Below are 14,089 nucleotides of genomic sequence, written 5' to 3'. Positions count from 1 at the left end.
CAAAACAGTGATGTCATGATATCACGGGGCAGTTGTTCAAATAAGTTATAGAAATATAAAGTATGACGTCATTAGAACAGAGTTAAATTAAATTAAAGCAAACAAAAAATATCATTATTACTAATATTGGTTTAAACCTGTCAGTCTGGAGTAAAAGCTTTTTTAATCATGAAAATAAGAATAAAGTTATCTGGTGCTGTGTCCAGCTGCGGTTTCGAACCCGCTCCTGGAGGCTGGGGGGGGGGGGGGGGCAGGGCAGCAGAGAGTCTCTGACAGACACGGAGCTTCTGAAGCGACATGAAGGATCTCGGTGCCCCGCGGCTGCTCCGCTGATCCGCAGGCGGTGAAGATGTCGGTGTCCGGGATGAAGAAGCAGCTGCATAAAGCCAGCCAGGTGAGCGAGCCGAGCCGAACCGGGCCGAGCCGGGCCGAGTCCGGTCGAGCTGGTTCACAGCGGAGTGTTTTTAGCGGAGGAAGAGGAACTCGGTGCTTCCTCACCGGTTTACTGCGACAAGAGGCCTGCTGTTTAGTCTTCCTCCTCCACCATCCTCCATCATCCCTCCATCATCCTCCATTATCCTCCACCATCCTCCATTATCCCTTCATCCCTCCTTCATCCTCGATAATAACAATTTGATGTCTTTTACTCACATGACTTTTATCCTCGTTACTTGCCTCATTAAGAGTAACTGCTGCTAACAGATCCATGATTACATGATCCAATCACACACAAGCTCACAGAAACAAACTAAGTAAATCAGTACTTTTACTTTGAATACAGGCCTGAGGCGTTTTACTTGAATACTTTATGTGTTGATTTGAAGTTCTGGGAGAGAGTTGACAAAGCTTGTTTTAAAATGTAGAACTTTTAGCAAACTCTCACATTTAAATCTGCACATTCCGTGTCTGTTTTTATTTTCTTATTTTGCTCTGACCTCAGAGCAGTAAATCCTTCATCTCAAACTTTTTGGAGAATTTAATTTTTTTTAGTTTTTTTCAAATATTTAATATACATTTTTGTTTCCTTTTAGTTTTTTATTGTTTTGTCTCTTTTCTGTCATTTTGTTTTTCATCATGTTTAATCTAACAAACTATTTTTGGTTGTTTGTTAAATAAAGATGACGAATAAACGACTTTTTTGTGTGTTAAACTCGTCAGTTTTCTTTTTCTTTGTCATTTTTTCGTTATTACACAAACATTATTTGTGATTTAATGTCTGTTTGTGGGGATTTTTCATCAGTTTGGTCACATTTCTTCATTTTAAACCAACACATTTTCTTATAGCGAGTGTGCATATTCTGTTCAGCCGTTTCTTTTTACGTATTTTGATCCTCCAGATTGTTGTTTTGTACATTTGGAGCTGTTTTCATCTGACGCTGTACAACCTTGATTGTTTTCAGTCATCTTGCAATTTTTCTTATAATATTAAAGTCATCTTAAGTATCTTACGTTACTGGATGTAAAGTAGTTTTTTTTTATATTTTTGTGTGCATCTCTGCCTCTTTTTTTATTCATTTTGCATCCTTTGTTGTCACGTGTGACTTGTCATCAGCTCCACTGTTCTTCTCCTTTAGTGACGTTAATCTGGGCTCCAGAATGAAGATAAATCTGCTCCGATCAGCTGCAGATGGTTTGACGACGACAGTTTGTGTGTTCGCAGCTGCTGAACGAGCGGCTGATGGGGGCCGAGGGCACCAAGCTGGACCTGGACTTCCTGCGGATGGAGAAGGTGAGCGGAGCGCCACCTGCAGGCCCAGAACTTCTGCTCCCCTCTCGTCCCAACTCACGTCTCTGATCTGTGTGTCCATCAGAGCGTCGCTGCGATCCAGAGTCTGCTCGGCGAGCTGCTGTCCAGAACCACCGAGTTCCTGCAGCCCAACCCCGGTACACACACACACACACACACACACACACACACACACACACACACACACACACACACACACACACACACACACAGATACCTCCATCACTTCTGGGTGTTCGTGAGGAAAATGCTCTATAATCTGGACGTTGGAGGAGGAAGATGCTCTATAATCTGAACGTTAGAGGAGGAAGATGCTCTATAATCTGGATGTTAGCGGAGGAAGATGCTCTATAATCTGGACGAGGGATGTCCCGATCAGAAAGGTAGATATCGGATCGGGGCCGATATCGGTGATTTGTGAGTGATCGGGAACCGGCAAATCCAGCCGATCATCCTGCAGATCTAAAAAAAATAAAATAAAATTTCACGTCAGCTGCCGTAAAGCGAGCCCCGTGTACGACCTGCATAAGCAGCCTGAAGCCATTGAGAGGATCAACCAGCAGTCTGGAGGGAGTTTAAGGTTGATAACCAAACAAGTCCAGAGGCCAGTTGGACTATTTGCTTCACCACAGTCCCGAGAGGTGGAGCACCAGAGCTTCACCACAGTCCCGAGAGGTGGAGCACCAGAGCTTCACCACAGTCCCGAGAGGTGGAGCACCAGAGCTTCACCACAGTCCCGAGAGGTGGAGCACCAGAGCTTCATCACAGTCCCGAGAGGTGGAGCACCAGAGCACACTATTGAGTATCTTTGCAAAAGCAATGTAAGTATCGTATCGGGAAAGTATCGGTATCGGCCGATACTCATTTCTGAAAAATCGTATCAGTATCGGGGACCAGAAAGTGTGATCGGGACGTCCCTAATATGGACGTTAGCACTTCCTGACAGATTTATGCAGTAATGAAAGAAGTTAAGATAGTTTAGTTTAACAGTAGCCTCGGCTAATGCTAACGGCGTGTGCTTGTGCAGCTTACAGAGCCAAACTGAGCATGCTCAGCACCGTGTCCAGGATCCGAGGGCAGGGCCCGGGCTCGGGATACCCGCAGACAGAGGGCATGCTGGGAGACATGATGGCGCACTACGGTCAGCAGCTCGGAGACGCTTCCGAGTTCGGTACGACGCCGTCACCGCAAACCAGCTCAGTACTTTACTGAGTACTCTTTAAGCCTAAGCGTTGATTACTGTGGTAACTTTAACCCCGCCCCCCACCGCAGGCGCGGCCCTGCTCTTGGTGGGCGGAGCTCTGCAGGACGTTTCTCGTGCCCGTGAGCTCCTGGACGTGGACGTCACTCGCTGCTTCCTGGATCCTCTGCAGGAGCTGGAGAAGACAGAGCTGAAGGAGATCAGGGTGAGGAGGAGGACGAGGAGGGGGAGGAAGAGGAGGCGGAGGAGACGAGGAAGAGGGGGAGGAGGACGAGGAGGAGGAGATGCAGGAGGAGGAGGAAGAGAAGGCGGAGGAGACAGAGCTGAAGGAGATCAGGGTGAGGAGGAGGACGAGGAGGAGGAGATGCAGGAGGAGGAGGAAGATGAGGTGGAGGAGACGAGGAAGAGGAGGAGGAGGAGGAGGAGGAGGAAAAGACGCGCAGGAGGAGGAGGAGTGGGGAAGAGGAGGAGGAGGAGACGCAGGAGGAGGAGACGCAGGAGGAGGAGGAAGAGGAGGAGGAGGAGACGCAGGAGGAGGAGACGCAGGAGGAGGAGGAAGAGGAGCAGGAGGAATGAGGAGACGCAGGAGGAGGAGAAAGAGGAGGCGGAGGAGACGAGGAAGAGGAGGAGGAGGAGATGCAGGAGGAGGAGACGCAGGAGGAGGAGGAAGATGAGGCGGAGGAGACGAGGAAGAGGAGGAGGAGGAGGAAAAGACGCAGGAGGAGTGGGGAAGAGGAGGGGTGGGGAAGAGGAGGAGGAGGAGACGCAGGAGGAGGAGACACAGGAGGAGGAAGATGAGACTCAAACGTTTCTTCAGTCTGTTTTTAATCAAATGAGCTAAAATCTGAAAAATCAGATGAAAACTGATTTTTCTCTCCATGTTGAGTCTTTAAAGCTGCAGCCTGTCAGATTTCAGTGTTACCGCCTGTGTGCAGCAGGTGGCAGCGACGAGTCACTGTAACATTCAGTTCCACCACAGAGATGTTTACGTGCTTCAGTTCTGTGTTACTGACTTCCGTTCGGCGCTTCACTCTGAACTCTAACATGAAGTGTGACTTTCTCTCCTCAGTTCCAGCTGAAGAAGGTCAACGGACGCCGGCTGGATTTCGACTACAAGCGGCGGCGGCGAGAGAAGCTTCCTGCGGAGGAGATCCGACTGGCCGGGGAGAAGTTCATGAGCTCCAAGGAGCTGGCCGAGCAGAGCATGTTCCTGCTGCTGCACAACGACGTGAGTGTGAACACGCCAGCGCCCCCCGCAGGCCAGATTACACCCGAGCCCCGCCCTCCTTCACTGAGGCTTGGTTCCCCTTCAGGTGGATCAGCTCAGACGCCTGGCCGCTCTGGTGGCGGCGCTGCTCGACTTCCACCGCACCGCCCACCGCACGCTGCTCAGTCTGCAGGGGAACCTGCAGGCCAGGTGAGCCCCGCCTCCTCCGTACAGCCCGCTTCAGTCTGCACCCGCCCCGCCAGACTCTCTCATCCACACGGTGTGTGTGTGTGTGTGTGTGTGTGTGTGTGTGTGTGTGTGTGTGTGTGTGTGTGTGTGTGTGTGTGTGTGTGTGTGTGTGTGTGTGTGTGTGTGTGTGTGTGTGTGTGTGTGTGTGTGTGTGTGTGTGTGTGTGTGTGTGTGTGGTGACAGGCTGACTGCTGCCAGTAACAGACCCGCGCGACGTTTCAGACCCAAGAAGATCCGAGTGCGAAGCGACCACAGTGGCAGCATCTCGTTTTACCACCGACCCACAATCACTGCTGCTCCGCCTCCAGGTTCTCTCACTTCTACTCACTTCTACTCACTTCTACTGTCGTCTACTCGTCCCAACATTTCTCTACAGAACCTCAACTACAAAAATACATTACATTTCAGCTTCGTGTCATTTCCAATGAGGCATTATGAGTATGAACTGTGAACCCTTCAATAGCCCCTCTACACATGCTGCTCCGCCTTCCTCCTGAAATCCTAAAATGTAGAGAACGACTGACTGAACTTTATTTATGTGTGTGTGTGTGTGTGTGTGTGTGTGTGTGTGTGTGTGTGTGTGTGTGTGTGTGTGTGTGTGTGTGTGTACACAGAGGAGCAGCAGACAGTGTTACCATACAGTTCCAGTCTCAGTCACAGTAAGAAAAATATCTATCTATCCATCCATCCATCCATCCATCCATCCATCCATCCATCTATCTATCTATCTATCTATCTATCTATCTATCTATCTATCTATCTATCTATCTATCTATCTATCTATCTATCTATCTATCTATCTATCTATCTATCTATCTATCTATCTATCTATCTATCTATCTATCTATTTCGTTAGGATTTTTTAAAATTGACAATCTATGTAAAAACTAAAAATATTTTTTTTATTTGATATATCTGTTTGTGTGTGTATATAAATAGAGATAGATTTTATATAGTATATACATATATACATACACACACATATATACTATATAATATCTATCTATATCTATTTATACACACTCATTTAAATTTTCAATGTTAATGACAATTGAAATATAAATTTTTATTCTTTTCTATTTTTTCATCGGATATTTCTGTTCAAACACATGCTGTAGCTATTGTTCACTGATGTGTATATCTAGTGTATATCTAGTGTATACCTAGTGTAGATCTAGTGTAGATCTAGTGTAGATCTAGTGTACATCTAGTGTATATCTAGTGTCTATTTAGTGTATATCTAGTGTGTATCTAGTGTATACCTAGTGTATATCTAGTGTAGATCTAGTTTATATCTAGTGTATATCTAGTATAGATCTAGTTTATATCTAGTGTAGATCTAGTGTAGATCTAGTTTATATCTAGTGTAGATCTAGTGTAGATCTAGTTTATATCTAGTGTAGATCTAGTGTAGATCTAGTTTATATCTAGTGTAGATCTAGTTTATATCTAGTGTATATCTAGTGTATATCTAGTGTAGATCTAGTTTATATCTAGTGTAGATCTAGTTTATATCTAGTGTAGATCTAGTGTAGATCTAGTTTATATCTTGTGTAGATCTAGTGTAGATCTAGTGTATATCTAATGTATATCTAGTGTAGATCTAGTGTAGATCTAGTGTATATCTAGTGTATATCTAATGTATATCTAGTGTAGATCTAGTGTAGATCTAGTGTCTATCTAGTGTCTACCTAGTGTCTATCTAGTGTAGATCTAGTCTATATCTAGTGTACATCTAGTTTATATCTAGTGTAGATCTAGTGTAGATCTAGTGTCTATCTAGTGTATATCTAGTGTATATCTAGTGTATATTTAGTGTCTATCTAGTGTATATCTAGTGTAGATCTAGTGTAGATCTAGTGTATATCTAGTGTATATCTAATGTATATCTAGTGTAGATCTAGTGTAGATCTAGTGTCTATCTAGTGTCTACCTAGTGTCTATCTAGTGTAGATCTAGTCTATATCTAGTGTACATCTAGTTTATATCTAGTGTAGATCTAGTGTAGATCTAGTGTCTATCTAGTGTATATCTAGTGTATATCTAGTGTATATTTAGTGTCTATCTAGTGTATATCTAGTGTAGATCTAGTGTAGATCTAGTGTATATCTAGTGTATATCTAATGTATATCTAGTGTAGATCTAGTGTAGATCTAGTGTCTATCTAGTGTCTACCTAGTGTCTATCTAGTGTAGATCTAGTCTATATCTAGTGTACATCTAGTTTATATCTAGTGTAGATCTAGTGTAGATCTAGTGTCTATCTAGTGTATATCTAGTGTATATCTAGTGTATATTTAGTGTCTACCTAGTGTCTATCTAGTGTAGATCTAGTCTATATCTAGTGTACATCTAGTTTATATCTAGTGTAGATCTAGTGTAGATCTAGTGTCTATCTAGTGTATATCTAGTGTATATCTAGTGTAGATCTAGTGTCTATCTAGTGTATATCTAGTGTATATTTAGTGTCTATCTAGTGTATATCTAGTGTACATCTAGTGTACATCTGTGTTTTGTTCCGTCGCAGCGGGCGGCCTGGCCCTGGACCGGCCGTGTTGCCGGGCGCTGTTCTCGTTCCACCCGAGCAGAGAGGGCGAGCTGAGCTTCAGCCAGGGAGACGTCGTCATGCTCTCCGGTCGGGTCGACTCCAACTGGTTCGAGGGCGAGCTGGGCGGCCGCTCGGGCCTCGTCCCCGTCAGCTACACGGACGTGCTGGTCCCGCTGCCGTTACCGTGACGACAAGCATGGCGCGCGCACCGATCCCCTGCTTCTTATTTGCACTTTTCCCACAGGATGGAGGAGAGGAGGGGACGTCCGGCCATGTAGCTGCTCACAGGGTCGCCGTGCCTTCAGATTGAGTTTCCTCACAGAAAATGGTAGAAACGAAACAAAGCTTCAGCTTCAAAAAACGACACGTGAGAATCAGTGAATGACATCAGCAGCTTGTCTTTCTCTGCAGACGATGTGCTGGTGTCGGTTCCAGCTCCTCTGCTGCCCAGTTTACGTCCAAATGAGAATCTGTCACTTCTTCTGCAAAATGTCCAAGTTTTCATTCAACATTAGTCAGAAGTTTATGGAATCACACCTGAAATAAACCTGTGGGTGGCGGACAACTACCAAACACAACGGCAGTGGGACACAACAGAACCAAAAGTAAAGAAAACATACTGCGAAATGAAACACAGAATTAAACAAAGCTACAGAAATGATCCAAAAGGAACATTTGTTTTAGTATTCACTTCATAATATTGTGTTTACTGCGACTTCAAGAGGTCAGACTGTCGCATCATAACAAAAATAATTATTTAATTCTCACAAATGGACAAAAAAAATCAACTCCTTACACAACAAGCACTGTCACTTTTTTTACATAAAGAAATCTGAAATTAATACACATTGAATCTTAAGGCACAAAAAAGGCAGGAAACCACAAGTTGATCCACAGAATCACCAACAGTGAACAAAATAACCAAAAACACACAAACTACACCAACTACACTAAATGTGTCAAATATTGAAGAACCATGAAGCCGTTCCTGTATATTAAAGCTTTAGTGTAGATTCATGAGAACACACACACACACACACACACACACACACACACACACACACACACACACACACACACACACACACACACACACACACACAATCAGCCTGTAAACATGGACTGTCCCTTTAATAGAAAGCAGGTACACTTTAGAGTGAAGACAAACTAGTTCAGCACAAAAAATAGTTAAAATAAGCAAAACGCAAATTTAATCTGCTACTTTTACACCGCTAATGCTTGATAATGTGTGAACACACGTGTGTGTGTGTGTGTGTGTGTGTGTGTGTGTGTGTGTGTGTGTGTGTGTGTGTGTGTGTGTGTGTGTGTGTGTGTGTGTGTGTTGCCACGCTGCGAGGTTGAATACAATCACAGTTGCTCTGCCGTGTTTGATTGTTGGAGAATTGCCACAAACGTCCTCCTGTTTTCTCAGATTAAACTTGATTCAGCTGCGAACCAATAATGTCTGTGTTGAAGAGACGCTTCGTTTGGTTTGAGACGAGCTCAGACACACTCCAGGTGTGTGTGCGTGTGTGTGTGTGTGTGTGTGTGTGTGTGTGTGTGTGTGTGTGTGTGTGTGTGTGTGTGTGTGTGTGTGTGTGTGGGAACGGTCGTTTCAGGGAGCTTGATTGAAGCTTGGTTTTCCTCTGACAGCACATGTCTGTTTGATGAATGTATTTCTGCAATAATTTACCTGAATAATAAACTTCTGTCACCTCTGATTTGGATTGTTTTGGTGAATTTCTTGCAAAATTGATAAGTAACAAAACAGTTTTGTATGGAAGCCTGGAAATCCCTGAATAATCTAGGACTATTTGAAGTGTTTCCTCCCACAGTTGAGCTGCTGGACAGCGGTTTGTCCTCAGGTGTCGTCTCTCAATAAAAATGTCTTGTTAAATTGAGAAAACAAGAAATATACTAATCACCTACGTAAAGTTCAGGTGATTTAACTATTCTACATTACAAAACTTTTGTCGAACGACTCTTTTTGATAAGTTCCGTGTTTTATGTATTTAATTAAGACTAAAATATAACGAAAATAAAAAAAAATATTGGTTTGAATAATATATGTGTGTATTGTAGTTGGAGTTCCACCATGCGCCCACAGATGTCGCTGCAACGATCCGTCTCTGCCTTTCTGGCTTCCGGATGTAGGTACGGGTTTATATGTCTGCCGGAAGTGACGCCGTCCTTTCCTCCCAGGCGGATCCATCATGGTGGGTGAATTTTCAGATTGTACTTTAATAATCAGAAGCCATCCGACTCTTCTTAGGCTTTATCGTCTGCGCTGTGTTCATATGCGAACAGCGGGCCTGTAAAGGGACTGATCACCTGTGGTATTGACGGTAGATTAAGCGATCAGAGCAAAATAAGGACACGTTGTGATAGTTAGCTTCGGCGGCTAACAAATGCTAACATCCACGGTTGGTTGAATGAGCCGCGTAGGTGGTTTCTCTGATTTCATCTCAATAAGCGAATAAGGGACGCACCGTGGTGACTGGTCTTGTTTTTCTTCTTATTGGCTCATTTACGTTTAAATAGTTGAACCCCGGTCACTGTCGGTTCCCTTGCAGCTGCACCGGGAGTTAGCCTCGATGCTAACTTGTTCTGCGAATGAGCAAAATTAAAACCGGAAATATGTTAAAATCAAACACCACATTTTTAGAAAAGCAGCTCTTACTGGGATCGTGTGCAGGTTATATCTGTATAAACACCCATTTTCTTCCCGCGCGAAGGCCTTTTTACCTCCGATCTTCTAGCTTAGTAAACGTTTCACACATGCTAACGAGGTAATTAGCACGTTCACATGAACTCATCTGAGTTCATGTTCTTACTCTTAATATTGTTAATGAGATCCACCTGAATTGTTTGGGGTGTATTGCTTTCCCTTAGTCTTCATTTACATCTATTTATTCATGTTACAGCAGTTCATTACAAAAGCAAACAGCACCCACTAGTGGCCCCACTTGAAACTACATAGTTTTCAGCACTTCTGTCAGGTTGGTGTAAATCTGAGACTCCGAAAACGCTTTTGTGGTTTTGCCGATGGTGACGACTTCGAAATTCCTTGTTCTTCCTGCAGGGACGAGTCAGGACTAAGACGGTGAAGAAGGCCGCCAGGGTCATCATCGAGAAGTATTACACCCGCCTGGGAAACGACTTCCACACCAACAAGAGGGTGTGTGAGGAGATCGCCATCATTCCCAGTAAGAAGCTCCGCAACAAGATCGCCGGGTAAGTGTACCCCTCTCACTGCCTTGGAGTGTGTGTGTGTGTGTGTCCGTGTGTCCGTCCTGCATCGAAAGGTGGTCGTGGCGTGTTCTGGTCGCCCGGTCATTGTTTAATTGCAGGGACATAAAGCCGCGAGCCTTTCCCGTGTTTGAAGGATGCTCCGTTCCTATCAGACCCTGGCGCTCGCGAACATTCCTCCGCCGTTCCTGAAGTCTTCGGCTCTCAATGTGTGTGTGTGTGTGTGTGCGCAGGTATGTCACACATCTGATGAAGAGGATCCAGAGAGGTCCGGTCAGAGGAATCTCCATCAAACTGCAGGAGGAGGAGAGAGAGAGGAGGGACAACTACGTGCCAGAGGTCAGTGAAGGCATCACCATGTGCCGCTTGCAGAAAGTTCAAGGGTCAAAGGTCGTCACCGCAAGGAAATCCGAGGGGAAATGCAGAGTTTTGGTGTTAGAGAGCAGAGTCGGTAGTAAGGTCCCTTATGAATTACTGTAGGTAGTTCATCTTGAGTTTCTGCAATTACTTGGTAAAGTTCCTGGTATTAAAATTGGTCCGTATTGTTTTGTAGTTTTGCTGTGCAACGTTAGCGGAGCCGTCAGCACTGTGAACATCAGATTAATGACTGATTCACTCATTATGATAAGCTGGAGTTGCATCAGATACTGGAGGAAGATGCTCTATAATATGGGTGTTGGTATTTAGGAGTATTTCTCCTGTGTCAGGATGTGATAAGTTCCTCGTGAGGAAAATCACTGCTGTGATCAGAAGGTTTCTCGGTCGCAGAGAAAAATCACCTTCCAATCAAACAGCTGATGTTTGTTGAGCTTTTCTTATGAGCAGAAACGTTGCGTTTCATTGGTCGAAGGCAGGAAAATCTTTTGGTCTTAAATGTTGAACATGTTTGAGGGTCGGACAGGTTTTAGTTATGTAAATGCTGGTTGAGCAAAGTTCAGCTCGTCTGCAGGAACTGACTAGAGGTCAGTGTGTTGCCACGGAAACTGGTGTGTGTGGGTGTTGTCGGGTCATAGATACTACAGGAGCATCAAGCTGAGAGCTTTTTCCCGTGTTTGAAGGACAGGAAGTGCCTCTACAACCCCGTAGCTCTCGAACAAAACACACGCACACGTTGGCAGCTGAGATGTTTGATTCTAAATTAAGTTCGTCTGCTGCGGATTTTGTTATTAGGAAGTTCTGCTTGAGAGACACAAGCTTTTCCTCTTGGAATTAATTCTCCACTGAAGGAGACAAATGTTAAAAAAGGGTTTTCATGAATGATCCACGTGAGGTGAACCTGCATGAAAAGTCTGTAATCTCTGACAATCTCAATCCATGATGGGGAAACCCGGTCCCTGTCTGGTTGTTGGAGCAGCAGAAACACTGAAAACCTCTTTTGTTGTTGTCGATGATAAACTCCTGTCAGAGCAGAGAAACTATCCACTGCATGTACACAGTCGTGTGTTTTCAAGTGTCTTTTGTGCCTGAAAACATGTTTTAGAACATTCTTCATCTATAAAAAAAGACAAACCCAAACCATTTGAAAAGACCTAAATGGACCATTTGCTATTTCTGCAGGATGACAATCCAATCAATCATTTGATGATTGATCAGCAATTTATATTTCAGAGGAGAGACACGTGGCTTTGTTTGTTTCCCTGCAGGTTTCTGCTCTGGACCAGGAGCTGATCGAGGTGGATCCCGACACCAAGGAGATGCTGAAACTGCTGGTGAGTTTGGGGAAAAAAACACACACACACACACCTGGGACTTCTCCAGGCAGATGTGGTCTGTGACCCTCCTGTGCAGCAGGTGGCAGTACTGAGTTTGTGCAGAATGTCTGTTTACCTTTTGACGTTTTCTAGTTTGAGATTCAATTTTAGCAGTTTTCAATTTCCCAAATTAGCTGAGGAGCACTAAAGGGTGAATTCAGCCTGTGAAGGGGGGGAGGAAGAGGAGGAATAGTTAGTGAGGAAGAGGAGTGAGTCTTTGATGAGTCCGGGGAACTCGGTCTCAACTCTTAATGAGTCTTGTAATGAAACAAGCATCTGAAGAAGTTGAAAGAAACATTAAAGACTTTCTTTAATTATCAAACTATAAGATTCCCCTTTCTCACACACACACACACACACACACACACACACACACACACACACACACACACACACACACACACGTGTGACGGTTAGGTAACTTCTTCCTAAACGACCACATAGGACTGGTGTGTGTGGAGACGGAGATCCAGGTTTCCACCAGCGTCTTTATAAAAAAGTTTCACTACAAACATTGTTGTATTAAAACCTGTTCGGTGAGCAGGGGATCAATCCCACAATGCTTTGCGCTTTGCACATGACCAGGGGCGTCACACACGAGGTCAACGTGAGGTTAAATGTTATGGTGACTCTCATTCCCCCGGTCCGGCCTGCGGTTTGGGTTTCTATCTAAAGATAGACCCCCTCTACAGCGTCTGTGTGAAGAACTGAGTTCAGCTCCACCATCGCGTGATGTCGTTCAGCGTCACCGTAACCGGCGGCGGGTAGAAGAACCCCGTCGCTCACCTGGACTCCGGTCGGGCTGGAAGCCCTTGAAGCCCTGTTGTGGGCGGAGTCTGTTCCTGCATCGAAAGGTGATCCGGGCGTGTCGGTCGCCCGGGTCATTTGTTTAACTGCAGGGAGACGAAGCTGCGAGCTTTTCCCGTGTTTGCAGGATGTTCAGTTCCTGTCAGACCCTGCTGCTCGCAGACACTCCTCCATTGTTACTCCTCCATTGTTACTCCTCCATCGTTACTCCTCCATCGTTACTCCTCCATCGTTACTCCTCCATTGTTACTCCTCCATCGTTACTCCTCCATCGTTACTCCTCCATCGTTACTCCTCCATCGTTTCTCCACCTCACGCCTCTGGCGTTTCTCCTCCGCCTCTCACCCGTCTCTCTCTTGTCTTCCAGGACTTCGGCGGTCTGTCCAACCTGCAGGTCACTCAGCCCACCATCGGCATGAACTTCAAGCAGCCCCGGGGTGTTTAGGCCCCGCCCCCTCTCCCGCCTGCTGCTCGTTTCCAAACCCTTTGTGCTGTTAAATTATCCGTTTCCCTTTTTTTATTTACTTCCATGTAGACAGAAGAGGAGAATAAACCGTGAAAAACTGACGTCTGTCTCAGGTTTTTTATCAGTGGGTCGTTGCCGAGCCGAGCAGGGAATCCTCCCTGAAAGGCCACGAGAGAAAATACTGAGCGATACTGAAGTTTTACTCCATAAGAATTAAAAGCAGTTTTTAACAGTTTTCACTCTTTCTTTCCCAATTTATGTGGAAATCATGATTAAATTTCTACTTCAGTAAATGAAACCCCAATTCTGGTATTTAACCAGATGCTCGACCCGACAGGTAATAATGAACCACAGAACACATAAAGGTGAATTTCTGATGTTCTGTAACGGAACGAACTGCTTCAGTAGAACCAGAGTTTATATTAACGCTGTTTGGTGAACAGTTTCATCTTCCTCTTGATCCTCTCTGCTCTTCCTCCCACTGCTCTTCCTCTCTCTGCTCTTCCTCTCTACTCTTCCTCCGACTGCTCTTCCTCTCTCTACTCTTCCTCCCACTGCTCTTCCTCTCTACTCTTCCTTCCACTGCTCTTCCTCTCTACTCTTCCTCCCACTGCTCTTCCTCTCTACTCTTCCTCCGACTGCTCTTCCTCTCTCTACACTTCCTCCCACTGCTCTTCCTCTCTCTACTCTTCCTCCCACTGCTCTTCCTCTCTCTACTCTTCCTCTCTACTCTTCCTTCCACTGCTCTTCCTCTCTCTGCTCTTCCTCCCACTGCTCTTCCTCTCTACTCTTCCTCCGACTGCTCTTCCTCTCTCTACTCTTCCTCTCTCTACGCTTCCTCCCACTGCTCTTCCTCTCTCTACTC

The 14,089-nt window shown here is 45.1% G+C and overlaps 2 protein-coding genes across 3 annotated transcripts; both read left to right on the top strand.

Moving 5' to 3' along the window:
* Positions 1-236: 236 nt before the first annotated feature.
* On the top strand, positions 237-7,773 carry sh3gl3b (SH3-domain GRB2-like 3b). 2 transcript variants are annotated; one of them, XM_080475780.1, is made up of 10 exons: positions 237-394; positions 1,661-1,729; positions 1,812-1,884; positions 2,775-2,918; positions 3,020-3,153; positions 4,018-4,176; positions 4,262-4,365; positions 4,588-4,712; positions 5,019-5,063; positions 6,931-7,773. In XM_080475780.1, exons 1-10 carry the CDS (start codon positions 350-352, stop codon positions 7,137-7,139), a joined length of 1,107 nt encoding a protein of 368 aa, XP_080331906.1. In that variant the 5' UTR covers positions 237-349; the 3' UTR covers positions 7,140-7,773. The 2 variants fall into 2 exon arrangements, with proteins under 2 accessions (XP_080331906.1, XP_080331907.1); XM_080475781.1 differs by having other exon boundaries at positions 240-394; positions 1,575-1,729; positions 6,931-7,727.
* Positions 7,774-9,096: 1,323 nt separating this feature from the next.
* On the top strand, positions 9,097-13,325 carry LOC308117140 (small ribosomal subunit protein eS17). Its single transcript, XM_080475828.1, has 5 exons — positions 9,097-9,167; positions 10,034-10,185; positions 10,434-10,539; positions 11,844-11,909; positions 13,126-13,325. Exons 1-5 carry the CDS (start codon positions 9,165-9,167, stop codon positions 13,201-13,203), a joined length of 405 nt encoding a protein of 134 aa, XP_080331954.1. The 5' UTR covers positions 9,097-9,164; the 3' UTR covers positions 13,204-13,325.
* The last annotated feature ends 764 nt before the right edge of the window (positions 13,326-14,089 follow it).

This window comes from Lipophrys pholis (genome assembly GCF_963383615.2).
Source record: "Lipophrys pholis genome assembly, chromosome: 11".
Lineage (NCBI taxonomy): Eukaryota > Metazoa > Chordata > Actinopteri > Blenniiformes > Blenniidae > Lipophrys > Lipophrys pholis.
This window is presented reverse-complemented; position numbering and strand designations above follow the sequence as displayed.

Bases quoted from the DNA above. Each gene is read 5' to 3' on its own strand.
- sh3gl3b (XM_080475780.1), top strand. From the start codon at position 350: ATGTCGGTGTCCGGGATGAAGAAGCAGCTGCATAAAGCCAGCCAG. The intron at 395-1,660 runs GTGAGCGAGCCG...GTGTGTTCGCAG, and splicing joins AGCTGCATAAAGCCAGCCAG to CTGCTGAACGAGCGGCTGAT. The intron at 2,919-3,019 runs GTACGACGCCGT...CCCCCACCGCAG, and splicing joins CGGAGACGCTTCCGAGTTCG to GCGCGGCCCTGCTCTTGGTG.
- LOC308117140 (XM_080475828.1), top strand. The intron at 10,186-10,433 runs GTAAGTGTACCC...GTGTGTGCGCAG, and splicing joins CTCCGCAACAAGATCGCCGG to GTATGTCACACATCTGATGA. The intron at 10,540-11,843 runs GTCAGTGAAGGC...GTTTCCCTGCAG, and splicing joins GGGACAACTACGTGCCAGAG to GTTTCTGCTCTGGACCAGGA.